General features: G+C 59.6%; 5 protein-coding genes across 16 annotated transcripts; 4 read left to right on the forward strand and 1 right to left on the reverse strand.

Moving 5' to 3' along the window:
- Positions 1-1,753: 1,753 nt before the first annotated feature.
- On the forward strand, positions 1,754-5,200 carry GPR137 (G protein-coupled receptor 137). Of its 5 annotated transcripts, none has more exons than XM_072638964.1 (7): positions 1,754-3,034; positions 3,175-3,224; positions 3,498-3,723; positions 3,826-3,975; positions 4,105-4,233; positions 4,326-4,444; positions 4,691-5,131. In XM_072638964.1, exons 1-7 carry the CDS (start codon positions 2,669-2,671, stop codon positions 4,902-4,904), a joined length of 1,254 nt encoding a protein of 417 aa, XP_072495065.1. In that variant the 5' UTR covers positions 1,754-2,668; the 3' UTR covers positions 4,905-5,131. The 5 variants fall into 5 exon arrangements, with proteins under 5 accessions (XP_072495065.1, XP_072495070.1, XP_072495066.1 ...); XM_072638969.1 differs by having other exon boundaries at positions 1,815-3,034; positions 4,326-4,451; XM_072638965.1 differs by having other exon boundaries at positions 2,076-3,034; positions 4,742-5,131.
- Positions 5,201-6,594: 1,394 nt separating this feature from the next.
- KCNK4 (potassium two pore domain channel subfamily K member 4) lies at positions 6,595-12,610 on the forward strand. 4 transcript variants are annotated; one of them, XM_072638972.1, is made up of 7 exons: positions 6,595-6,693; positions 8,028-8,303; positions 9,682-9,802; positions 10,275-10,435; positions 10,844-11,030; positions 11,235-11,374; positions 11,971-12,610. In XM_072638972.1, the coding sequence occupies exons 2-7, from the start codon at positions 8,115-8,117 to the stop codon at positions 12,331-12,333; spliced, it is 1,161 nt and encodes a 386-aa protein (XP_072495073.1). In that variant the 5' UTR covers positions 6,595-6,693; positions 8,028-8,114; the 3' UTR covers positions 12,334-12,610. The 4 variants fall into 4 exon arrangements, with proteins under 4 accessions (XP_072495073.1, XP_072495072.1, XP_072495071.1 ...); XM_072638971.1 differs by lacking the exon at positions 6,595-6,693 and adding an exon at positions 6,827-7,200; XM_072638973.1 differs by lacking the exon at positions 6,595-6,693 and adding an exon at positions 8,950-9,022 and having other exon boundaries at positions 8,225-8,303.
- A 634-nt stretch (positions 12,611-13,244) lies between these two features.
- On the forward strand, positions 13,245-15,436 carry CATSPERZ (catsper channel auxiliary subunit zeta). 2 transcript variants are annotated; one of them, XM_072638975.1, is made up of 5 exons: positions 13,245-13,469; positions 13,880-14,171; positions 14,455-14,528; positions 14,673-14,796; positions 15,238-15,436. In XM_072638975.1, exons 1-5 carry the CDS (start codon positions 13,332-13,334, stop codon positions 15,336-15,338), a joined length of 729 nt encoding a protein of 242 aa, XP_072495076.1. In that variant the 5' UTR covers positions 13,245-13,331; the 3' UTR covers positions 15,339-15,436. The 2 variants fall into 2 exon arrangements, with proteins under 2 accessions (XP_072495076.1, XP_072495075.1); XM_072638974.1 differs by having other exon boundaries at positions 13,251-13,469; positions 14,673-14,739.
- An 801-nt stretch (positions 15,437-16,237) lies between these two features.
- Positions 16,238-21,468, forward strand: ESRRA (estrogen related receptor alpha). Of its 3 annotated transcripts, none has more exons than XM_072638962.1 (7): positions 16,238-16,339; positions 17,764-18,115; positions 18,722-18,838; positions 18,933-19,061; positions 19,162-19,329; positions 19,452-19,721; positions 20,302-21,468. In XM_072638962.1, the coding sequence occupies exons 2-7, from the start codon at positions 17,779-17,781 to the stop codon at positions 20,565-20,567; spliced, it is 1,287 nt and encodes a 428-aa protein (XP_072495063.1). In that variant the 5' UTR covers positions 16,238-16,339; positions 17,764-17,778; the 3' UTR covers positions 20,568-21,468. The 3 variants fall into 3 exon arrangements, with proteins under 3 accessions (XP_072495063.1, XP_072495064.1, XP_072495062.1); XM_072638963.1 differs by lacking the exon at positions 16,238-16,339 and adding an exon at positions 16,397-16,515; XM_072638961.1 differs by lacking the exon at positions 16,238-16,339 and adding an exon at positions 16,807-16,883.
- On the reverse strand, positions 21,415-22,826 carry TRMT112 (tRNA methyltransferase activator subunit 11-2). 2 transcript variants are annotated; one of them, XM_072638979.1, is made up of 4 exons: positions 22,369-22,826; positions 22,176-22,277; positions 21,765-21,857; positions 21,415-21,685 (listed from the first exon to the last, which is right to left on the reverse strand). In XM_072638979.1, the coding sequence occupies exons 1-4, from the start codon at positions 22,444-22,446 to the stop codon at positions 21,578-21,580; spliced, it is 381 nt and encodes a 126-aa protein (XP_072495080.1). In that variant the 5' UTR covers positions 22,447-22,826; the 3' UTR covers positions 21,415-21,577. The 2 variants fall into 2 exon arrangements, with proteins under 2 accessions (XP_072495080.1, XP_072495079.1); XM_072638978.1 differs by having other exon boundaries at positions 22,015-22,277; positions 22,369-22,503.
- Positions 22,827-23,432: the final 606 nt, after the last annotated feature.

Genomic DNA, 23,432 nt, shown 5'->3' on the forward strand with positions numbered 1-23,432 from the left:
AGGGGAGAAAGACAGTCAACCAGGTCCAGAACTCATTGAGTGGAACAGTCCTGGGGATTGAGAGCTCCAGTGGCAAGGTGGAATGCCTTATTGAGAGGCCTGCCTGGCCTTGACAGACCTCAGAATGAAGGCTCCTAAGGGGTCAGAGAAGAGAGATTTCTGCCAGTCCTAAACTAAGGGTCCTTGCACTCGCTGAAAGAACTTAGCAGGACTCCAAGTTCAAAAAGTACAGTGCCAGTGAAGGGAAAGGGAATAAATATTTATTCATTAATGGGGAAATGCAATCGGGATTAACTCACTTGCCTGGGGTCACACAGTTGATAAGTATCAGAGCTCAAATTTGAACTCAGGTCTTCCTGACTCCAGGTTGGGCACTCTATCCATTGTGCCACCTAGTTTCCCCAGAATAAGCACATATTATGCATCTACTTGTGCCAAGCACTGTACTAAGGGCTTTACATATGTGAACTCATTTGATTTTTCCCAGTCACTTTGGGAGGTTGGTGCTATTATCATCCCCGTTTTATAGAACCCAGGGTCACATAGCTAGTAAATTTCTGAGGCTGGATTTGAAATCAGGTCTTCAGGTCCAGTACTGTACCTATTTTAATCAGATGCCTCCTGCAGGTGATGAAAGACCATTAAAGGGGAAATCTGGGCTAGTCAAAGCACTGTGGCATGTGGGGAACAGGCCCAGCTGAGCAGTGGAGTAACTTGTCTATACCCTACGCCACTGAACTTCCTGACAACTCTGGAGAAAGATAGAAAGTTGAGACCCTTCCATTTCAGCACTGTGAGTGGCCGTGGCCAGCTCGGGTCCTTGGGCATCGCTGCCATAGCACTTCAGGTTTGTACTCCAACCTTCCCTTGAGGGCCACGTTTTTGTGGGAATGTTTTGTAACTACTGTCCTTGCTACAATGTTTCATTTAAGTATCTTTGCTGAAGAGGTTAAAAGGAGATACTTGTAAAGCCCTTTGCAGACCTTCACTTGCAGGCTGGGTGTGGGGGCTCGGGAATGAGTGTTTTCACACAACAGCCGCCCCCAGCATCACCCCCAGAGCCCTGGTTTAGTAGTAACTGCTCCTCTGAGATGCAACAATTCAGTTCGGGAAGCTATAGGGGAGGGAGCCCAGAGTGATGTCACGGTTGTGATTGACAGCTCTCTTAATTAACAGCATGGTTACTATTAAGATTATTAATATAATGAAAAGCACCCCAAGGCCGTGAGCTGTGACTATAATGAGAGGCTCCTGCCTTGGAAGCATCAGCACTTGCAGCAGCCCAGGGCCGCAGGGACCTCTCCCACTCCTTCGGAAAGAGTTAACTCCTGGAGAGGCCTGGGGCCTGGCGGCCATCTTGGGTAGGGGCGGAAGTCGGTTACTCTAGGTCTGAAGTAAAGGAAACTGGTCCAGGCCCCTCGGGAATCACCGAGGGATTCGGCCTGGACCGGGTTTGGGGGCAGGGACAAGGTTGCAGGCGGGGGTTGGTTGAAAAGGAGCGGGCTTCCGAGGCTAGCGGTGAGGCCGCCACCTTGTCTCCATGGCGACGGTCGCTCCTGCCCTGGGCGCCCTCCAGTCAGCAACGCTGCGCGAAGCCATTCCCGGACGTGGCTACGCCAGCGGCGGCGCGCGAGTTCCCAGGGCCCTCTTCTCAACCCGGGGCCGGGGCGGGGCGTTGAGCACTTTGCGTAGCGCTGGGCGCAGCGCATGCGCACCGGCTTCCAGAGGCGGAGGCAGAGGTGGCTGCGGAGGCGGAGCCGGGGAGCCGGGAGCCTGGGGGCCGGGTAGCCGGGGAGCCGAAGCCCGGTCCCGGCGAGCGGCGCCGGCTCCCCTGGAGCACAGAGGATCGCGGCGGGCTCCGGCCCGGCCTGGAGCCCGGGGAGGCCCAGGGGCCTGGGCCCTGCGGGACGGGGCCGCGCCGTGACGTGATAGGGCCCCGGAGGGAGGGCCTGGGGCTGCGGGGAGGCTTGGAGCTCGGGACAGAGCCCCTGGACCCACCCAGAGAGACCCCAGCGCGAGCGGAACGAGGAGAGCCCGGGGGCACGAGCTGGAGAGGCCCTCAGACTCCATCCCCAGGGCCGCTGGCGAGAGCCCCCCACCCCGATCCTCCACATTCACGGGGAGGGGGCTGCCCTCCGACCCCCGGCCGAGTCTTTGGCAGAGATACGCCTCAGAACACTGTAGACCTTGTCTTAGCTTGGGGTGACCTCCAGACCCCCGTATACCCTGGAGGAGACCTCTGGGAGTCAGTGACAGACCCGCCCCCTTATCTCCCCCCACCCTGCTCCCAAGGGCAGAGAGGCCCTATAATTGTAGAGGGGCTCACCCTACTGGGGGGGTGAGACCCCAGAGCCAGGAGAGAAAGAGAGATCCCCGAGACTAGAGAAGGGAGGTGAGGAGGGAAGGCAAGAGGGAGGAAGACCCTCCCACCACTCAGACCAGAACCTCAGTCTCAGCGGGCAGTGGGAAAGCCAGCGCTGACCAGCCGGGACTTCCCTCTCCCTCCCGTGCCCCCCTGCCTTCACTTTCCTCCCAGGCCCCATCCCGAGCTTCACCCTTCATCTGGAAGGAAGGAGAAGCTGATTTGGGGGAGCAGGAGCAGCCTGAGCCCTGTCCCCTTCCCCCAGACCCAACTTTTTTAAGCTCCATCAGTCTTCCCAGGCCTCCAATGTCTGGCATGGAGGGCAACCTGTCCGGGTTGGTGCCTGCTGCAGGGCTGGTGCCTGCGCTGCCACCGGCAGTGACTCTGGGGCTGACTGCTGCCTACACTACGCTGTATGGCCTGCTCTTCCTCTCGGTCTATGCGCAGCTCTGGCTGGTACTGTTCTATGGACACAAACGACTCAGCTACCAGACAGTGTTTCTGGCCCTGTGCCTGCTCTGGGCTGCCCTGCGCACCACCCTCTTCTCCTTCTACTTCAGAGACACAGCCCGAGCCAACCGCCTGGGCCCCCTCCCCTTCTGGTTGCTCTACTGCTGCCCTGTCTGTCTCCAGTTCTTCACCCTCACGCTGATGAACCTCTACTTTGCCCAGGTAACAGCACCCAGGGATCAGGGGCAGGAGAAGGGGGAAGGCAGGTGACCTGTCCTGTGAGCGCTGTGGCCCCCACTGTGGCTGTGGCTCCAGGGTCCTGTGGCCACAACTGTCATTTACACTTCCCGTCTCTGGCCTAGGTGGTGTTCAAGGCAAAGACAAAGCAGCGCCCAGAGATGAGCCGGGGCCTGTAAGTATCCCTGTGGGAGGTGCAAGAGTGGGTGGGTCAGCATGATGGCTCAGACACAGGGGCTCCATCAGGGCAGCTTCATCACTTGCAGAGGTAGTGCCCACCTGGTGTTTTCCTTGGTCCTTGCTGCCTCCCATGGGGCTGAGGCCTGTCCCCAGAGGCTTGGCCACTGCAGCTCATGAAGCTGCTCCATTCTGAAGGGTAGGGATACTCACACAGGTGACATGACATGGGGAGCTGGGGAGGGGACTGACCAGTGCCTGTGGGCCCTAGGCTGGCTGTTCGGGGGGCGTTCATTGGGGCCTCGCTGCTCTTCCTGCTGGTGAACGTGTTGTGTGCCATGCTGTCCCGTCGGCACCGGACGCAGCCCTGGGCCCTGCTACTGGTGCGAGTGCTGGTGAGCGATTCGCTCTTTGTGATCTGTGCCCTCTCTTTGGCTGCCTGCCTCTGCCTGGTGGCCCGGCGTGCCCCCTCTACCAGCATCTACCTGGAAGCCAAGGTAGGGGCTTGGCTCATGGGCAGAAGCCCATCTGAGCTGACAGGGGGCTGGGCCAGACCTGGGAAGCCAGACTTAAGTAATCACTTTTCTCTATGTATTCAGGGGACCAGTGTGTGCCAGGCTGCAGCCATGGGTGGGGCCATGGTTTTGCTCTATGCCAGTCGGGCCTGCTACAATCTAGCAGCCCTGGCGCTGGCCCCCCATAGCCGGCTGGACTCCTTTGATTATGACTGGTACAATGTCTCTGACCAGGTGGGTCCTTGTTCTCTGAGCCTCACCCTTGACAGGCATCCCTGGGCTCCTCTTTCCTCTCCCTGGCATCGTCTGCCTTCTAGGTTCTTGGTTCACTACAGGCCCTTTCCCCTCCCCCTCCCTTGGCAGGCTGACCTGGTAAATGACCTAGGGGACAAGGGTTACCTGGTCTTCGGCCTCATCCTCTTTGTGTGGGAGCTGCTGCCCACCACCCTGCTTGTTGGCTTCTTTCGGGTGCACCGGCCCCTGCAGGACCTGGTAAGCTCCTCCCTGGTGAGGGCCCAAGGGACCCAATGGGGGTGGGGAGAGCTTGCATGGAAGCACTAATCTCCTTTGGCCTCGTCCTGAAGAGCACCAGCCGGACCATTGGTGGGCAGGTCTTCAGTTCTCGATCCTACTTCTTTGACCGGGCTGGACATTGTGAAGATGAGGGAGGCCCCTGGGAGCACAACCAGGGAGAGAGCACCAGGTACAAGGTGCTGTGGAGATTGCAGTGGCTGCTGGGACCTTGTCTGGGGGGAGATAGGGTAGGATATCCTTGTCTGTGGGGACCTCAGGGCTTGTCACACCCCATCCTTTGGGGGCACTGCCACCTCCGATCTCCCTCCTTTGGCAGTCATTGCAATCCTGCCCACTGCCCCTTGCTCTTTCACCTTGGGGCACCTCTGGCCGGCTGCCTGAGGAACTTCAAGTCCCGTCTTGCTTTGCTTTCTAGCCCAGTGCTTGTTGAGGCCTGTGTGTTCAGTCCCCCCGTCTCTCCCTGCAGCCTGTCGGGGAGCCTGGGGGCTGGCAGCTGGTACGGTGCTATTGGGCGGGAGCCCGGCTGGTGTGGGGGCAGCCAGAGCCGAAGCACACCACTCCTCTTCTCCCAGGTGGCTGGGCCTGCTGGTCACCATCACCACAGCCTCTACTCCACCCCACAGACATGAGCTCCCTTCTTCCTGGGGCTTCTCCTCCTTCTGATGGCCCCCTTCCCCCCACTGCCCTGTCTCTGCCCAGTTTGCAGCTTCTAGGGCTGGGTCCAGCCCCTCAGCAGCTAGCTCTTGGTAGTGAGCTGCTGCCTCCTGCTGGGGGGGCGGGGTACCATCCACCACATGGAGCCTGCTTCCTCTCTTGTGCCTGCTGCTCAATAAATAGTGCCCATGCCCCTCCTGGAGCCATGGTCTGGTGCTTGTGCCCTCTCACCTTGGACTTGACTTCCAGGCCCTGACTCTGATCCAGCCCAGAAAAGGGGGAGGGGGGTTAAAGGCACAAAGGCAGGAGCTAGCAAAGCTGAGCTTGGAACCTGGCATCCACCCTGACCTCAAAGCCGGGGTGTCCCCCAACCCAGCCTCCAACTATTCCCTCTTATCTTTGGAACAAGGGCCTGTTGTGGAGGAGGGTCAGTGGATCCTTCTCTGTCTTGACTTCTGAGAATTTGGAGGGACCAGGAGTAAGGACGGTCAAAGGCAGGAAGTGGGCAGGCCTCTTCACTAAAGTGGGCCTTTTCTGAGGAAGGATCACATACTCTGGTTCAAAGGTGTTCCAGGTCCTCATCAATCTGCAGGACTTCATAGTGGTGGGTGGGGGTTGATTGTCCCCACTGAGGACCCTGAAGTTAGGACCTGTCAAGAGCCTAGAGGGTTCCTCAGGGTGGAAGGGCCCCAATGGATCAGTAGATCAAGGGTCAGGCAGCCAAAGAACCATTGGCCTCTCCAAATTAAGGGAATTGAAGGAACAAAGGAGCTCTTGGGGCTTCTAGAAGGGAGCAAAGGGAAGAGGCCTTAGTTGCCTTAGCTCAAGCAACTCATGGAAGTGTTGGAGAGCATATTGGTGCCAATAGGAAAAGGGCTGGATTTGGAGCCTGAAGACTCAGGTCAAATGTCATCTATAAAGTGGAGCTGACACTGTGGCCAGTTCTAACATATTAGCCCCTTGCACACCCTGTGGAGCAAGTGAGGTCATCCACTGTGAGCATGGGGAGTCCTGCCTGGCCTTGCCACTGCACTGGCCCCTTTTCCCTGCTCCTCAGGTGTTCTCTTCTGGGAAATGATGGCAGTTCCCAGAGCAGGCCAGCCAAGCCCCCCAGTGTTCATTGCTTGGTTCCTGCAGCCCCACCCTGTACTTAGGCCAGGGCCCTGCTGGAAATGCTAAACAGAGGGGTTTGTCTGTCCCCAAGGGCCCAGGGAGATGAGTAGGAATCCTGAGGATTGGCTGGCTAGTGCCAGATGAGCATACTGGTTTATTTCCTTTGGGCACTTTACTGACCCCTCTCCTCCAGGAGTTGTGCCTGTCCTGGTTTGTCCACTGTTGAGCTAGCTGGGCACAGATGTAGAACGGCTGGCCTGGGGCCAGATCGAGGTAAGGCCTAAATGCTGGCGGGGGTAGGGGGTAGGAACGGCAACGATGGAGCAGCCCCTGCAGGTGTTGGGGGGGAGGGGGACAGGAAAGGTGGGAAGCCGGGGTCTGCCTCTGACCAGCTCAGACGAGGCTAGTCACGGTTAGCTGGCATGTGTGCCCACGTTGGAGGAGGGTGGCTTCTCTTGGGGTGTCCCAATCCCAGCCCCGGTTTCCCCACGCCCCCGCCGCTGCTGCACACAGTTGGGACTTCGGGAGGCATCCGCAAGGCAAGGAGACGGCAATCGGGGCAGGAAAGGGGGCCAGGGCCCACAGGTTGGCCTCCAGCTTCAGGGGATGGTGCCGAGGGTCACAGGCGACCGCGTGGGTCTCTGTGTGAACGTGAGTGTTGGCCGTGGGCTGGGGCTGGAGGGACGGATGCTGACCATATTTTGTGTGTCTGTGTGTGGTGCGTGAGAATGGTGAGCGTCTACCTGCGTGAAGATGGGTGCGTGGCGTGAGTAAACGAGGGGGCAATTGGTGACTGTGGATGAGCCCACGAGAAGGTGGAGTGTGGGACGGCGTGGACGCGTATGCGCCGGGGTGTTCCGTTTAACGGTCTGTCCCCACCTCCATCTGTTCGTGCTCTCGGGGCTCTGGCGGGGGCGCTGTCTGCGGTCGCTGCGGTTCCCGACAAGCTCGTCTGGGGGTCCCTGTCACGTCCTCTCCCGGGAGCCTTCCTGTAACTGGGACCAGCAGAACCTCTTGGCCACCCTCCTCCCACACGGGGTCGAAGGTTCTGTGCTGGAGCCCCTCTTCCGCTTCTCTCCCTCCGTGGCGGAGAGCCTCCCGCATTGCTGGACCCCGCCCTGCGGCTGTTCCTGGAAACCCTGGGACCTAGACAGCGGGGTGCGGGGGCCCCCTGGGGAGGAGGAGTTCTGCACCCGCCGTTAGGGTGGTGGGCTCTCTGCCCAAGTTCCCGACTCGGTCAGGCTCCCGTAGCCCTCCCCCTCTCCCTGCTCCGTCTGCGGGAGGATGCAGCAGACAGACCCGGAGCAGGGCGGGGCCGGGACAGGTGTGGCGGCCGCCGAAGGAAGGGAGGGAAGCTTGGGGGCCGGGGGCTCGGAGAGCTCGCCTCTCCGCTGTGGACTCCTCCCTCCGAGCCTGCTGTTCCGCAGCTCTCCATCACTCTCTTCTGCTGCATTCCTCCTTTTCCGCTCTGCTTACTGCCCTTGGGCTCAGCCTCCCTCCGTCTCCCCTCTCGCTGTCTCTTCATTCAGCCCCCTGCCTTTTCCTTTCCTTTCCTCTCCATCTCCTCCTCCCTCCACCTCTTACCCCTTGTCACTCTTATCCTCCTCTCTGCCCATCTCCCTCCGGCTTGTCTGGCTCCTTCTAGCCCCTCCTCCCCATAAAGGAGCCCTGAGTCCAGGGCTGATGAAAGGGGCAGAGGAGGTAAGGGAAGAGGGAAGGATGGAGGGGAGAAGGGACAACAGAGGCAGAAGCATTGGGCACAGCTTAGCAGTGAGTCTGTACAGCTCAGGGGGCTGAGACTAGTGCCAGGAGTGGGTGAAGGGAGGACCCCAGACACTGGGACATCTGTGGAGGGTCAGCATGGGGATGAAAGGCAGCAGAGACACAAGGCAAATTGGAAAGGGGGCTCCAAGAGGAAGATGTGGGGGCTTTGTTGGAGGGGGCAGAGTTGGCAGCAGGCAGATTCTGCTCTTCCCTGTTCCCAGTGTCCATGCTTGTCACCACTGTGACCAGAAGACTTGGGGCAAACCAGGAGCTCCCAGCAGGGCATCTGCACCTCTTCAGGCTGTGCCATGAGACCCACCACCCTCCTGGCACTGCTGATTCTGGTGCTCCTCTACCTGGTGTCAGGAGCCCTGGTGTTCAGAGCATTGGAACTGCCAAAGGAACAGCAGGCTCAAATGGGTTTGGAAGAGACCCGTGAAAAGTTTCTTCAGGCACACCCTTGTGTTAACCTGACGATGCTGCAGGCTCTTATAGAGGTGAGGTGGGTGGGGGGCATGAGGTGGGGAGACCACCACCCGGCTCATGCCATACTGTGGTGCTCAGGGGAGGAGATGAGGGGCTCAGGAGGGCCCCAGGAGTTTTGAATGAGGCCTGTACATTCTCAGTGGAACTTTGGAGTGATGGTCAACCATAAGACCTCTTTCTGGGAACTAGGTTTGGGGGAGGCAGTTCCCTAACTCAGAGGTGGGAGCTGGATAAAGAATGTTCTCCTATTTGCCTTCTAACATACCCAAACAATCAATAGATGGAAATGTACTGAGAAAGAAAAGGAGGGCGGGGGTCCAGGTTGGAGGAGGGTTTGAAAACAAACTGCATCAGTCAGGCAGGTACAGCTAGACCCTAGAGGAGAGTCTCCCTCTCTTTCTTCTTCCCCCCATGGCTTTGTCACAATTTACCAATACATTAGGTGTTAATCTGCGACCCCAGGGAGACCTCAACAGGTCTCTACTTGGAGGAGAGGGCTGGCAATTGGGGGTGATACCAAGGAGGTTTCTTCTCTTGGATTTGATTTCAGACTCAATCATTTAAAAACTAAGATTAAACTGTAATAAATGATTTTTAAAAAATCTATGCCCAACTCCTTCTCCCCTCCCCCACTCCTCTGGGCCCGAGGAATGCTAGAATCAAGATGCACCTACAGGGTCTGAGAAGACCCGGTACATGCTGGAGGGTGGAGCAGCTTTGGTGGAAAAAGGTATGTGTGTGCTGGGAAGGCCTTGTTGGGTTAGGGATAGGGATCTGGTATTAGGAGAATTTCTCTGGACTGCGGATGCTGTTCCTCAAGAGGCCAGGACCTGGGTTCTCTACATAGACCACAGAGAGAAGTGACCTATTTTCCTCATGGCAATGGAAATGTATATCTTGAAAAAATACTGAGGAGCAGAGCCTGGAGATGGGGGTGGAATTCAGTCTGGATTTCTGGGGTCAGAAGTCTCTGAGTAAAGTGGCTGCTGAGCAGAGCAGACTGTTGACAGATAGGAAGGGGGATGCCAGGGCTAGAGTGGTCCACTTCAAACTGGTGGATCTAAGAGGGATGGAAAGCAGTCCAAGCTAAGTTTATCAACCTGGGAGGAGCTACAAGGGAAGGAGAGGCCTCAGCTGGTCTTACAGAAGATTGGGTTAGCAGAAATGACTGGATGATAGAAGCCCCCCAAATCTCTACCCTTGTCTGGACCTCGGTAAGGAGATGCTGCAAGACTGGGGCAGCTGTAAGCTCTCTCCCAACTTCCAAGGTTAGGAGAAGCAGGGTCTGCTTTGGAGAAGCCCAGAAAGTAGGGCAGTTGGACTCTAGTGGATGGGGCAGTGGGTGGGACATGTTGGGGAGCTTTTAACCCCTTCCTTTCCATCCTGTAGAAGGTGGCCAATGACCTGTCCATGGGTGCAGACCCTGGGGACTACTTCACCAACATCTCCCGCTCAGCCTGGAACCTGGGCAGTGCCTTCTTCTTTGCTGGCACCATTGTCACCACTATCGGTTTGCAGGGCAAGGGTGGTGTGGGGAGGGTCACGGGGTGATAGATCACCAACAGAGTCAGGGCCAGGCCATTGGGAAGAGTGGGGGAGGAGAGGAAGGGAAGAGGGAAGGGGTCCAGGTTTTTCAAGGGCTCTTTCTTCTTGCCAAGGGTCAAGCAGCCCCCCTGACTCTCCCTATGTACCTGTCTTCTTTCCCTGGGCTGATCATCTCCAACTCTACCTTTGCTGGGGTCAGCTAAGCTGGGGACAAAATTAGAGGAAGTCTCCTGAGTACCTCCAATTCCTGGTGCAGATTGCCCCTGGGGGATTGCTCCTCACCTTCCTGACCTGAGTCCTTACTCCCAGGGTAGCTTCCTATAGGCTTTCCCATGGGTAGAGGTTATCTCCTCCTCTCAGCCCTTAGTTGGTGGCACTGAGGAGGTTACTTGGTGGGACAGGTCCTGGCCACTGGGCTGATCCTCACTCTTGTCCAGGCTATGGAAACATGGTCCTGCTCACAGACGAGGCTCGCCTTTTCTGCATCTTCTATGCCCTGGTGGGAATCCCGCTGTTTGGAATTCTGTTGGCAGGGGTCGGTGACAAGCTGGGCTCTACCCTGCGCAGGGGCATTGGCCACGTGGAAACCATCTTCTTGGTGAGCAGCTATGTGTTTGAGGCCCTGGTCAGTCCACACATGGCCTTCTCCGGATCCCTGTCCCAGAGGATGTTTGGAGCTGGACCTGCAGTCAGAGGCACCTAATGTGGATCTGCCACCCCCACTGACCAGTCCTCAGGTTCCTTATCTGTAAAATGGGGGTAGCCAACTTTGTAGGGAGGTTGTGAGAAGAGTACTTCAGGGACCTGAAAACCCTGGAGAAATGAGAGTTAGAATTCATAACAAAATGTAGACTTGAAGATTATCTTAGTCTGGGTGGTGGCCAGCCTTTCCCTCTCTGGGCGTCTGATTTCCCATTTCCCCTGGCTGTCTGATCTGATGAACCCTGACTGACTCAGGCCAGGATCTTTCTGTGTGCCTCCTTCCTCCCCCCCCACTCCCCCCCAGAAGTGGAAGGTCCAGCCTGCTGCTGTTCGCTCCCTCTCCGCGCTCCTCTTCCTGCTGGTTGGGTGCCTGCTTTTCGTTTTGTTACCCATGTTCGTGTTCTGCTACACTGAGGACTGGACTACACTGGAGGCACTCTACTTCATCATCGTGACGCTCACCACCGTGGGCTTCGGGGACTACGTGCCCGGTGGGTGAGAGGCCAAAGCCAGGGAGGGAGGGACCCGGCTGTTCGTATCCGGAGCCGTGGACAGATGGTGGCAGGGCCAGTGGCGGGCAGGGGAGCAGAAACTCAACCAGGTTCGCGCCCTGGGGGCAAGGGGCAGGGGAAGAAAGCAGCGGGTCTGCAGAGGCTCTGGCCCAGCCGGACCCCAACTCTACCCGCTGTCCCCAGGCTCGAACCCTGATCAGGAGTTCCTGGCCTACCAGCCCATTGTCTGGTTCTGGATTCTGATGGGCCTCGCCTACTTTGCCTCCATTCTCACCATGATCGGAAACTGGCTCCGGGTTGTATCCCGCCGCACCAGGGCTGAGGTAGGGAGGCTCTTCTCCTCAACGGGGCTGACCGTAAGGCTTTTTGTACCTTCGGCCTCCCCACCCCCCCACCCCCAGGCCAAGCTGCAGAGCACTCTCCTAGGGGCTCCGAGGCAGCAAGGGTTCTTAGGAGGTGCTACCAGGACTCTCTGGGAACTGTGTCAGAACGCATCACCCACTCATTCTAATAGCTGCTCTGCCCCTCCCCCCATTTTCTCTACTACGGCTTTGTTTTCAAAGCATTTCTTCCTCATAACAGCAATGGCTGGGAGTTGGGGTGGGGGAGCACACCAGTCCGGTTTATCACCTATCTCCCCAATATAAGACAACTTAGAAACTGAGAGCAGAGAAGAGAGTGGCTTTTGGATCCTTAACCGTGGTCTCAAGCAGCGATGCATTAAGACTCTGGAGGTCTGGGTTCTAATCTTGCGTCTGATATTAGCTGGGTCCCTTCTCTGCAAATGCCTGGAGCACCTCGGTTAAGCGATTCGGATAAGGAGGCTTGGAAATTCGCCACATACTGATTGTTTAATCTCGCTCCCCAAGGAGATGGGAGACCCTCCAGATACACCCCATTCCCTCCTTTCGCCCCTCAGATGGGTGGCTTTACAGCTCAGGCAGCCAGCTGGACTGGTGGCGTGACAGCGCGCATGACGCACCGGCCGCCACTGCCCGAGAAGCCGAGCCCGGGACCACCCCAGGCGCCCCCTGCCAAGCTTGCACCTGCGCCACAGAGCCAGGAGAAGGTGGAGGCACCTTCTTCGCCGCTCACAACCTCTGTTTCCGCGCCCTTGGATTACCCTGGAGAGAACTTCGCTTTCATAGACGAGTCGTCTGACACGCAGAGCGATCGTGGTGATGTGCTCCCCCGTGGCCGTCGAACGGGCCTCAAACAGCCCAGGAAACCCGCCCGGCCCCGGAATTCCGGCCGCCCCCCCAACAAGAAGGAGCTCGTGTAGTCTGAGGCTGGGCATGGGGAGGACTGGCCGGCACTGCCCTCTCCCGCCCATAGACCCTTGCTTTAGGCTTTCCTTATTTGCCCCTGCTCCCTCTCCACCCTCCCGGTTTTCGTTCAACCAAAGAGCTCCCATTCCCCATGGGGGCATCCTAGGATCCGGGGCTCCCGCTTCTGGCTCCCCCTCCTCTAAAAGCTCCTCTGCCTGTCTCCTCTCCCTAGGTCCCCACGCCTGTGCTTCCTATCCTGGCTCAATAAAAGAGAAGACTGCTGGCTGCTTGCTTTTGTCTTCTGTCTCTCCTACCTCTAGGGGTCCGAGAACAGGCCGGGCGAGGGGGTAGGGAGGGCTGTGTGCGCTGTGCTGTGGCTTTGGATGGGTTTCCAAGGGGGTCCACAGAGGCCAAAGTTCACAGGTGACTTGGATTGGACGGACCACTCAGAGGTCCTGGGTTCAAATCTCACATCATCCTTGACCTATGTGATCTCGGGAGATCTCCTTTGGTTTAAGTCACTGGTTTTCTCTGTCTGGTTTTTGATCTCCACCTTTCAGTTTTGTATGATGGGGGGCAGGACGGGGGAAGGGGAGCTAGTGGCACCGTGGATAGAGCACTGGATTTGGAATCAGAAAGACTCATCTTCCTGAGTTCAAGTTCTAGCTGTGTGAACCTGGCCAAGTCACTTAACCCAGTTTCCTCATCTGTAAAAGGAAATGGCAAACCACTCCAGAATTTTGCCAAGAAAACCCCCAGTGGGGTCCCAGGATCTGACGGGGCTAACCAACAACAAGGAGGATAGGCTACATTGCCTCCCAGGTCCCTGCTGGTCCGGAGTTTAGGATCTTGGGAGCCTTTGCAGCTCTGGCCTGGACCCGCCTTAGAGTGGTAGGATTGGAACTCCCATCTCGTGATTCAATCCCAACGTCTCCCCGCCCCCCTCCCCCTCCGGAGAGCACGCCCCTCAGAGATCAGTTGTACCACTGGCTGCATCTGTTGGGGCTCAGGGATGGAGAACCAAGACTCCAATCTCCCAGCAAAAGTCGAATCTCAGGATCAAAGCAAGAGGCAAACTCCTGTTCAGGTGGATGACCTGGACCTCCAGGACTCGCTCCTGGGCTTTTGCTCTCTCGGGAACTCGATCGCAGTAAGGCTTCGTTTGGGACCACTAGCTGTCAGGAGCACCCTGGACTCCACCCCCCACCCCAATCCCCCAATTTCCGCAGCCAACGTTTAGCCCGCTCGGGGCTCTGCCGCCATCTCCTCGGCAACCTTTCTGCCTTCTTTCTGTCCCTTGAGACCCTTCACCTAGCATCATCATTCCTCCGGGTCCTCTGCAAAATCTGAGCGTTAACAGCCCCTAAATCCTCTGACCCTCTCAAACTCACTCACCGACCATGGCCCATCTCATCAGGGAAGGTGACAGAACTGTATTCAGGACCCTTTACAAAGAGGGGAGGGGTGGGGTGGGATGACCTCCCCGGATAGTTTGTGTCTCCACCTCCTTCCCCATAGTCCTCCCTAGACCCGACACTCCCTCTCGCCTTCCCTTGGCAGGAATCTGAAGATTCCCAAAGGTCCTTGGAGAAAAGCCCCAGAATTGTAAAGGAAGTCCGGAAGCTTTGGATTAAGGCAGGTGCGACCCAGCGGAGTAGGGAAGGGGAGAGCAGCATCGACTCCAAGACTGCGCTGGATAACTGGGGGACGCAAAGCATCGCAATGGAAGAGGACGAAGTCTACTTTAGCCGCGCCTCAGTTAGCGCCCCGCTCCAGGACTTCACCAGCTCCACCCAACCGTCCCCGATGCCTAGGAGAAACCGAGAGTCTGTGGATAGGAACAAAAACCCTGGTCTGTAAGGGCTAGGGAAGGACGTGTTTTGCTGGGTGTCTCTCCCAGGCCCCGGGCGGGAGATCCTGGAAGGCACTCTGAAGATCTTGGCGAGGCAACCTTCCCCTCAGCATTTCTCCAAGTCCCTGGAGGGGAAGGAGGCCTGGCACTCCTGGGCTAGGGGAAAAGACTTGATTCCCTCAGCAGCCCCTCAAAGGGCTGGACGCGGGGGCCAGGGACTCGAGAAGGGTCTATGTGATGACTATAATTACTCTCTCATCTCCTCCCTTCCCCTCCCCGCCAGAGTCATCTGATGAAGTGTACAATGGATTGCGTGATGCTACCCACCGTGCTTACTGGGCTGAGCTACAGAACCGAGTGCGTTCTGGGCTGCGAGATGGGGGAGGGGGGCTGGGACTCTGGGAGTGGATCCGGTTGGCCATTCTCCCCTCTCTAGCAGAGTCTGGGAAGTTTTCCCCTAAAACCTGCGCCCTAGCAGCTGTTTCTTCCTTTCATTCCCAGCTGCCCCTGCCTCTGGCCAATCTCATGGAGCAGGAGGCGCTGGAAATCCTTACCAAGAGCCTCCGTAGTGAGTGCCCTCAGGGATACCCCCACTTCGGGATGAGGGCGGGGGTGGATGAGCCCGGTAAGCGGGGAAGGTGGTCCCTGGGGGTGGGGTTCAGAGGAGGGGCAGGGAGGACACATAGGCGGGGCCTCATCCCTCTCCAGTGTCCATTACTACGTCTCCATTACATCCTCGAGAAGCCGGCGGGGTAGGGATGATTGCTATCATTCTCCAAAGTCAAGGTGGCCATGGCATAACAGAGAGGGCCAGCTGGCTCAGGAGTCAGATCTGGGTTCAAGTCCTGCTCCAGACATGCGTAGGAGCTGTGGGACCAGAAATGCCCGGGTAGCCCCCGTTCAGTGCAGGAGCAGCTCAAAGCCCAGGTCCAGACCAATCTAAAGAGTGGATGGGGGAAACTGAGATCCAGACCACCGGGAGACCTCTGGGAGCAAGGCGCTGCGGGCGGAGCGGTCCTGTGCCCACCTGCGAGCCCTTGCTCCCGCCTTCTCATCCCCTGCCCAGGTTACAACAAAGGGATAGGAAAGGACCACAAGCTGACCCAACAGCTCCAAAGGCACGTGGACCAGCTGCGCAAGAACCTGCAGGGTCGGCAGTTCACTTGAGCACCTCCGGTCCTCCACGGGAACCAACCCCGCCCCCTCTGGGCGCTGGCCCCGCCCCCAATGACCCCGCCCCCCCAGATAAATAAAGGCACTCTGCCCTCTGCTCTGCTCGCCTGGGTGACTGCGCCTGCGTGGGACATGTGCGAGGAGGGAATAGCGGAGGGGGGGAGTCGTTCCGAGTGCCACGTGACTACGACGCCCCGCCCCACGACCTTCAACGGTCACCGCAGTGACCTTGGGCTCCTGTGCACCCTCTGTGGGCTCCGCCCCCTCCGGTGCGTTGCCCTGCCGCCCTGCGACCTTGAGCGACTTTCGCCACCGCCCGCCTCCGTTCCAAATAAGGCGCCGACCCCGCCCCCAGGAGGCTCGTCCGCGCGCGAGGCCGCAGCCTTATTTGCATACGGGGGAGGGAATGGAGCCTGCCGCCCGCGCTCCCCTCTTGCTCCGCCTAAGCGACGTCATGCCAAGGCCCCACCCCCTCGCCACCGCCTCTTTAGTCTGGCTCCCAAGTCCCGCACTGTAGTTAGGAATGGCTGCGCAAACATCCCCGTTTCACCGCGGTCACGCGTGAGGCGGAGCTGTAAGGGAGCGAAGGCGGTTTCTGTCTGTCCGGCGAGCGCGCGCGCGCTCACTCCCGGAGCAGAGTTCCACGCGCCTCATTTCCATGAGGATATTTCCATGTCCGCCCCGCCCCCCGAACCTGGGCTTGGCCCAGGCGCCCCTCGGTTCCGCCTACTGTGTAGTTTTGCATACGCTCCAGGACCGCCCACCTCCCGCCTCTCTCCGCCCCTCCCCTCTCGGCTTTGCATAAGCACCGCCCACTCGGCTCCCCACCTCGTGCTGCGAGTGCTGCTTTGCATACGCGCCGGGCCAGCCCCGCCCCCGGCCCCCTGCTTTGCATACGCACCGGGCTGGCCCCGCCCCCGCTGTCAGCTGGAGGAAGCCGAGTAGGAAGCGGCCGCGATGTCCTTTTGTGTCCTACAAGCCGCCGGCGGCGCCGAGTGAGCGACGGGCCGGGCCGGGCTGGGCCGGGACGCGGCGGAGGCGGCGGCGGAGGAGGCGGGGCCCGGGCCGGGCGGCTTCCGTCCAGGACCGCGCAGCCCCGGCGTCGCGGGGCCCCCATGCCGGGCCGGCCGCCGCCGCTGCTGCCGCCGCCGCTGCTGCTGCGGAGCCCCAGGTCCGGGGCCGGGCGGGGGCCGGGCGGGCAGGGCCGGGCCCCGGGGCCGCGGCCATGTGCGGCCGTCCGGGCTCCCGCCGCCGCGGGGTGCCTGGGCCGAGGCCGCGCGGCCGCGGGAGGCACGTGGGGGCCGCGAGCCCGCGTGGGCGGGGGCCTCTCCTCGAGGCGGCGCGAGCTTTCTGGGTCAGGGGTCACGGGCAGCCAGCGGGGTGGGGGGGCAGCAAGTTTGTAAACCAACCCCCCCAGCTGCGGGAGGTGGCGGCGCCGGAGGGGGGTGTTATAGGAGAAAGAGCCAGGCCCCGCCCCCCCTTTTCCCTTCCCCTTCCCCTCCCCCCGCGGGCGTACCCGCCAGGTGAGCGGGCGGGCAGGTGAGTGCGCAGGCCCTCGGCAGAAGGGGGGGAAGTTCGTGCCCCCCGGGTGGCGGGGGGGCCCCCGGGCCGCCGGAGGAAGCCCCCGATCCAGGAGGCCAGGGGTGGGCAGCCCCCGGGGAGCACCCGCGGATAGGGGAGCGCGGCACTGCCCGGGGCAGCCCGTTGGGTGCTGAAGGTCGCTGGCTTGTAACTTTAACCCGGGGCTCATGATTACTCACACTCCGGAGCCGCGGGTGCCCCTCCCCTACTTTCTGGGGATCCAAGAATGGGGGGGCTGCTCTGAGTTTCTTGAGACATTTCTCTTGCTGTCCTCTCACCGCAGCCTGATTTCCTGGGCCCAGCTTAGGGCCTATCTCTTTGGGGAATAAAATTCCTCTGGACTCTGCTCCCTGCCCTCTTTCTTCCCCCCTCCCCCAGGTGCTGGCTCTGTGCCCAGCTGTTGGGCAACCAGGATGGATGGCTCCCCCTTGTCCTCCTGGAGCCTCTTGCCACCCCAGGCCAGCGGGAGGCATCCTGGAGGCTCTCTGGCTTGAACCCTGGGCTGGAGGGGTGGAGACCTGGCTCCTAATCCAGGCTCTGGCCAGATATCGGGAAAGTCATTTCCCTTCCCCAGTTATAAAGTAAAAGTCTTTGTAACTCCTTCCCTTTCTCAGGGTCCTTCCAGTTCTGACTGTTTCTCATTTGCTGGTGGTGATAAGTTTGTTCCTCAGATTAGCAAGGACCCCCTTTAGGCCTCTGTCTGAGTCACAGAGGGCCCCAGGACTTCCCCTACTAATCCTCTCCTCCTTTTCCTTCCTATCTCAGGTCTCTAAGCTAGGTCTCCCTGGATTTTTCTAGGACCCTCACCCATTTCCCCTTTTTCTCCTTCTCCCCCCAGGTGATTGGCAGCACCATGTCTGGCCGGGAACGTGGGACGGAGCCTCTCTATATCAAAGCAGAACCTGCCAGCCCAGACAGTCCTCGGGGCTCCTCAGAGGCTGAGCCTGAACCCCCACCTGCCCGGCCTCCTGGCCCTGGCCCTGCTCGTCGTCGACTCCCCACGGGCAGGGAAGAGGATGAGGAAGGGGAAGGCACAGGGCTGGGTGAGAGGGGCAGTGGCGGGGGCAAGCTGGTGCTGAGCTCACTGCCCAAGCGTCTCTGTCTGGTGTGTGGGGACGTGGCCTCTGGCTACCACTATGGCGTGGCCTCCTGTGAGGCCTGCAAAGCCTTCTTCAAGAGGACCATCCAAGGTGAGTGTGAACCCAGCGTCTCAGTCTCAGGCTCTTCTGGGTTTCCTGTAGTGGGTGGGCCGGGAATCAAGGCCAAGGTGCAATGAATCCCAGCCCTGCTGCCCACTTTGCAATGGTGGCCTCAACCTTCTGGGCCTCAATTTCTTCAAATGAGGATCTGACATCTTTCCTAGCTCTAATTGTTTGACTTTCAATCTGTGACAAATTGGAGTACACGTATAGGAAGCCCTTGCCCTCTCTGGGCTTGTGGTCTAGGAAAAGCCATTTTGGTAAAAACGAGAAAGACCTTGCTGGGAGGGATGAGACTTTTTCCCTGATCCCTAGTGTTAAGGCAGCCCTGGAGGGATCTTAGGATCAGGAAGCATGCTGGGAGTTAAGGGAATTCCCAGTCCTGTAGCCACTAAAAGTCAGTTATGACTTGAACTCAGGGGCTCTTAGGGTCAATTCAGGTTCTCTGCGTTGCTGTCATCCTAACCTTGTGGCTACAGCCTCCCTCACTGTGGCCCCTGCCCTATGCAGGTCAGAGCCCTGTGCAAGTTGGCAGAAGTCCCTCCCAGGTTCATGGGGGCTGCTGCCTGCTGTGAACTCCATCTCTTGCCTTGCCAGGGAGTATTGAATACAGCTGCCCAGCCTCCAACGAGTGTGAGATCACCAAGCGGCGGCGGAAGGCATGCCAAGCCTGCCGCTTCACCAAGTGCCTGCGGGTCGGCATGCTCAAGGAGGGTGAGTGAGGAGAGGCCTGGGGGGGACCTGGGAGCATTTGGGCGGAGGCAGACTTGCCCTACTGTTCTGCTCTGCATGCCTCTCCATTTTTTAGGGGTTCGTTTAGACCGAGTCCGGGGCGGACGGCAGAAATACAAGCGTCGGCCTGAGGTTGAGCCCCTGCCCTTTGCAGGACCCTTCCCCTCTGCTCCTCTGGCACCACCAGGGGGAACTCGGAAGACAGGTGAGAAGCTGCTGGCGTGGGTCTGGGGCAAGCCTGGTCCCAGTGCGGAGGGCTTAATGGGCCTGTGTGTGACAACAGCCCTGCCTCTCTGTCCCTACAGCCCCTGTGAACGCCCTTGTATCCCACCTGCTGGTGGCAGAGCCGGAGAAACTTTACGCAATGCCTGACCCAGCAGGGCCTGATGGGCACCTGCCAGCTGTGGCCACACTATGTGACCTTTTTGACCGGGAGATCGTGGTCACCATCAGCTGGGCTAAGAGCATCCCAGGTGAGGGGGGTGCAGCTAGGGTGCTATACCCCACAGTCCCTGAGCTGCATACTTGGCAGGGCCTCCCTTGGGTTCCTGTGTGGCCCTGGCCTCCTGACTCAGTTTCCTTGCCCTGGTTGCAGGCTTCTCTGCCCTGTCCCTGTCGGATCAGATGTCGGTACTGCAGAGTGTGTGGATGGAGGTGCTGGTGTTGGGAGTGGCCCAGCGCTCGCTGCCCTTGCGGGATGAGCTGGCCTTTGCTGAAGACCTCGTACTGGATGAGGAGGGCGCCCGGGCAGCCGGGCTGGGTGAGCTAGGGGCTGCACTCCTCCAGCTGGTTCGCCGACTCCAGGCCCTTCGCCTGGAGCGGGAGGAGTACGTGCTGCTCAAGGCCTTGGCTCTGGCCAACTCTGGTGAGACATGGGCTGGGGACGAGGGAAGGGGGGTGGGAGCAGCTGGGGTGAGCTGGAGGTCGAGGAGTGCCATAGCCCTCTGCTCCAGAGGTGGATGTACCCCATGGTCCTCCCAGCAACCCTTGAGTGTAGGTGACAGAGAGGTGAGCTCCAAGGGGCTCCCACAGGGGGAGGGGAGCTGAGCCTCCTGGGCTGACCTGGGGCTGCCCACAAAGTGCTCTCCCTGGTTTTGCTCACTGAGGTCAGAGCTGGGAGGGACCTTAGGCATCATTTTAGCCAGCCCCAATCTTACACATAAGGCAACTGAGGCACTGAAAAGAGAATTGAGTTTGCCTGAACCACAGACTAAGGGGAGCAGGCAGGATTTGAATCTCTGTCTCCACTGTGTTACCCCATGCCCTGGAGAACCCAGATAGGTCTAGTCCTAGCTGACTTCTGTTTTGGACCCACATTATCTCCTTGGATTCTCTGCGTCTCAGGTTCCCCCTAGAAGCAAAGCAGAGTGGAACCAGGTGGGCTCCTTGGAGGGCAGGGGTAGGGGCAGGTTAGCACCCACTGAACTGAGCTCTTCCCTCCCCAGACTCAGTGCACATAGAAGATGCTGAGGCTGTGGAACAGCTACGGGAAGCCTTGCATGAAGCCTTGTTGGAGTACGAAGCTGGGCGTGCTGGTGGGGGCCCTGGTGGGGGAGCTGAGCGCCGCAGGGCTGGGAGGCTGCTGCTCACTCTCCCCCTCCTTCGCCAGACGGCGGGCAAAGTGCTGGCCCATTTCTATGGGGTGAAGCTGGAGGGGAAGGTCCCCATGCACAAGCTTTTCCTGGAGATGCTGGAGGCTATGATGGACTGATGGGGGGAAGGCTATTGGTCTTGTGGACATGCTCGGGTTGGGGGGGGTGGTGCTGGCAGGACCGGCAGGGGTGGGGGGGAAGGGTTGAACCCCAGAAGCCCAGGGGAGGGCATGGGCAGTGCCCACAGCCTGCTGGCAGTGCCAGGGCAATGCCAACAGCCCATGGGAACCAGGCCCATGCCCACCCTACTCCCTTCCATAGGCACCTAGAGGAGTGAGGCTAGGCAGTGCTGCTCCAACCACTAGGGGGAAGCACTGCCCCTCACAAGCCATAATCTACCCCCAGGGTTGGGGGGGCCTTGTGGAAGCCATAAAGGGGGGCTGCTGGGGAAACTGGGGTATCAGGGGAGAGGTAAGAGATCTCAGGGAGGGAAGAGTTGAGGGGCCCCAGCTTTCCCTTCGGTTAATGCTTTTTTTGCTGCTGCTTGGCCCATCCCCAGGGGCCTGGCTCCCCCTCTAGCAGAGCCGGGGCTGGAGAGCAAGGACCCCCGAACCCTTCCCTCCTTGCCATTTATACTGGGCATTATTACTGCCCCCAAACTCCAATCCTTCTCCCCTTTAAAGCAATAAATCAGAGCTGGTTCCTCTCTCCCTCCCCAACCTGCCCCTGGAGCTGGGCCAAGGGATGATCCCGGACCCCTGGGGAGGGGAGGGGGGCCCCCGCAGCATCTACTCTATCCCCTGCATAGCAATAACACTATATTTATTTTTAGGTTTGGACTGAAGGGAGGAGCAGGGGCCACTGGGGTAGGGCCTGGGCTGCCTCCTCCCAGGGCTGCGTGGGGGAACAGAGCTGTACAGAGACTCTATTTTAATGTATATTTGCTGCAAAGAAAAAAAAAACGCGTTCAGTTTTGAACCTTTAATGAGGAAAAAAAAATATAACAGCGATCATACCATCCCCAGGGCTCTGTGTGGTGTGGGGGGCAGAGGTGGAGGGGAAAATGACCGCAGCTCAGCCTGGATGAACAGGCCTAAAAAGGGACTGGGGAGGAGGAGAGCTCTGAGGCCTAGGACGTGGCCTCCTCGTCACTCAGCAGCATGTTGGGGATCCCTCGGCTGATGGGGAACAGGCGTCCGGACTGCGGGCACTGCAGGGTGCCCTCCACCACCTCCACCTGCGGGATGAGCACAACATGAGCAGGGCCCGGCCCGCCCGCCCAGGGTTGGAGGGGCAGCGCGCAGGCCGAGCCTCACCTCCAACAAGACGTGGTGCGCCTTCCTCAGGAAGTCCTCGTCCTTCTCGTAGCCTTCGGCCAGCTGCCGGGGCAGCTCGGACAGGTGCCCCAGCTGGAGGGGGCACAGGTCGTTCGGGTTACGGGCCAGGGTCCCTTCCGCCCTGGACCCCGGGACCGGGAACCCTTGTGGGGCCCTGGGGATCCCCGCACCGCGGACACCGCCTGCCCAGTCCCCGAGTGCCCTGGGACCCGGGTCTCGCGGCCGTTACCTTTCTCTACCCAGCAGGCCCCGGGAGGTAAGCCGGCACAAACCGGTACAGGCCCGGGCCTCCCGCCGCTGCCTGACAAACCCGGGGCGCAGCGGGGCGGGGTCCCCTGTTACTGAGGAGGAAACTGGGGGTGGGGGGAGGGGGCGTGCGAGGGCGCTCACGCTCTCGGCCGCGTCCACCAGCGCCGTCCACTCCATCTTGGGGATCATGCGCGTCACGAAGTCCGGGTTGAAGTCTACAGGGCTCACGCGGACCTCGGTGGCCTGGGGGGACACGCCAGGGTTGTCACGCGGGCCGCGGGCCGGGTGGGGCCCGTCACCCCGCACCCCCCCCGGCCCACTCCGCCTCGGGTACCTGGATGCGTAGCGGGAAGCCCTGGGGCCCCACCCCACGCACGTGGGAGCTCAGCAAGTTGTGGGTCAACAGCTTCATCCCAACCTGCGCGCGCACCCGCACCGGAACCGGAATCAGGTCGGCGCCCTGCCTACGTCACTTCCGTCTCCTCTTGCTTTCTCCTCCCACCCTCTCGAGAATCCCTCTCTTTCCTCCGGCCACTTCCGGAAGAGGCGGGGCAGCCCTCCCCAAACAGGATGTTGCGGGAACTGCTGCTGCCTCCCGGCTTTTATTTCCGGCCCCCAGATGCAAATAACGAGTTAGAGCCAGATGCGCATGCGCAGATGCATCCGCGCTGCAGCCCGGGGCTAAGCTTCGCGGTACTGATCGCGAGCGCGCCAGTGCGCGCATGCGTCCTCATGCACCTTGCACCGCGTCCGAGATCATGCGGAGGTATCTCTGCGCAAACACGTGTTTGCCGCTAGGTGGCGGAGTGGAGAGTGTGCGGGGGAACCCGGCAGAGAATTGTCGAGTTCGAATCCTTTCTGACACCGGCCAGTTACTCAATGTCTCCCAGCCTCAGTTTCCTCATCCCCGGCTCCCAGGGTGGTCGTGAGGACCGAATGGGAGCGTTTACACTGCTTGCGTGCTTTGCGGTGTCCTTCGTTCTCGGAGGACCGAGACGTCAGGGAGTGACGCTAGGACATGCACGTGAACTGGCTTTAAGGGAGGCAGGGCTGTGCAGCCACCAGCCTGGCTTTCTCAGCCAGATTGGAGATGACCCAGGAGGCAGTGGGGGGCTAAGGTCTCAGCAAATAGGGCCTTATTTGATCCTCACAACCATTTCAGGAGGAAGGTGCTAATTTATTAGAGAGGTCGCTAGTGGCGGAGTGCAGTGCCAGGCGCGTAGTCAAGAACAGCGAGTTCTAATCCAGCCTCGTGTGACCCTGAGCAAGACACCTAACCCCGTTTGCCTCCGTTTCCCCCTTTGTAAAATGAGCCGGAGAAGGAACTGGCAAAGCACTCCAGCATCTCTGCCAAGAAAACCCCAACTGGGGTCACGGAGAGTCGGGCAGGAAGGAGAG

This window comes from Notamacropus eugenii, chromosome 2 (genome assembly GCF_028372415.1).
Source record: "Notamacropus eugenii isolate mMacEug1 chromosome 2, mMacEug1.pri_v2, whole genome shotgun sequence".
Taxonomy (NCBI): Eukaryota; Metazoa; Chordata; class Mammalia; order Diprotodontia; family Macropodidae; genus Notamacropus; species Notamacropus eugenii.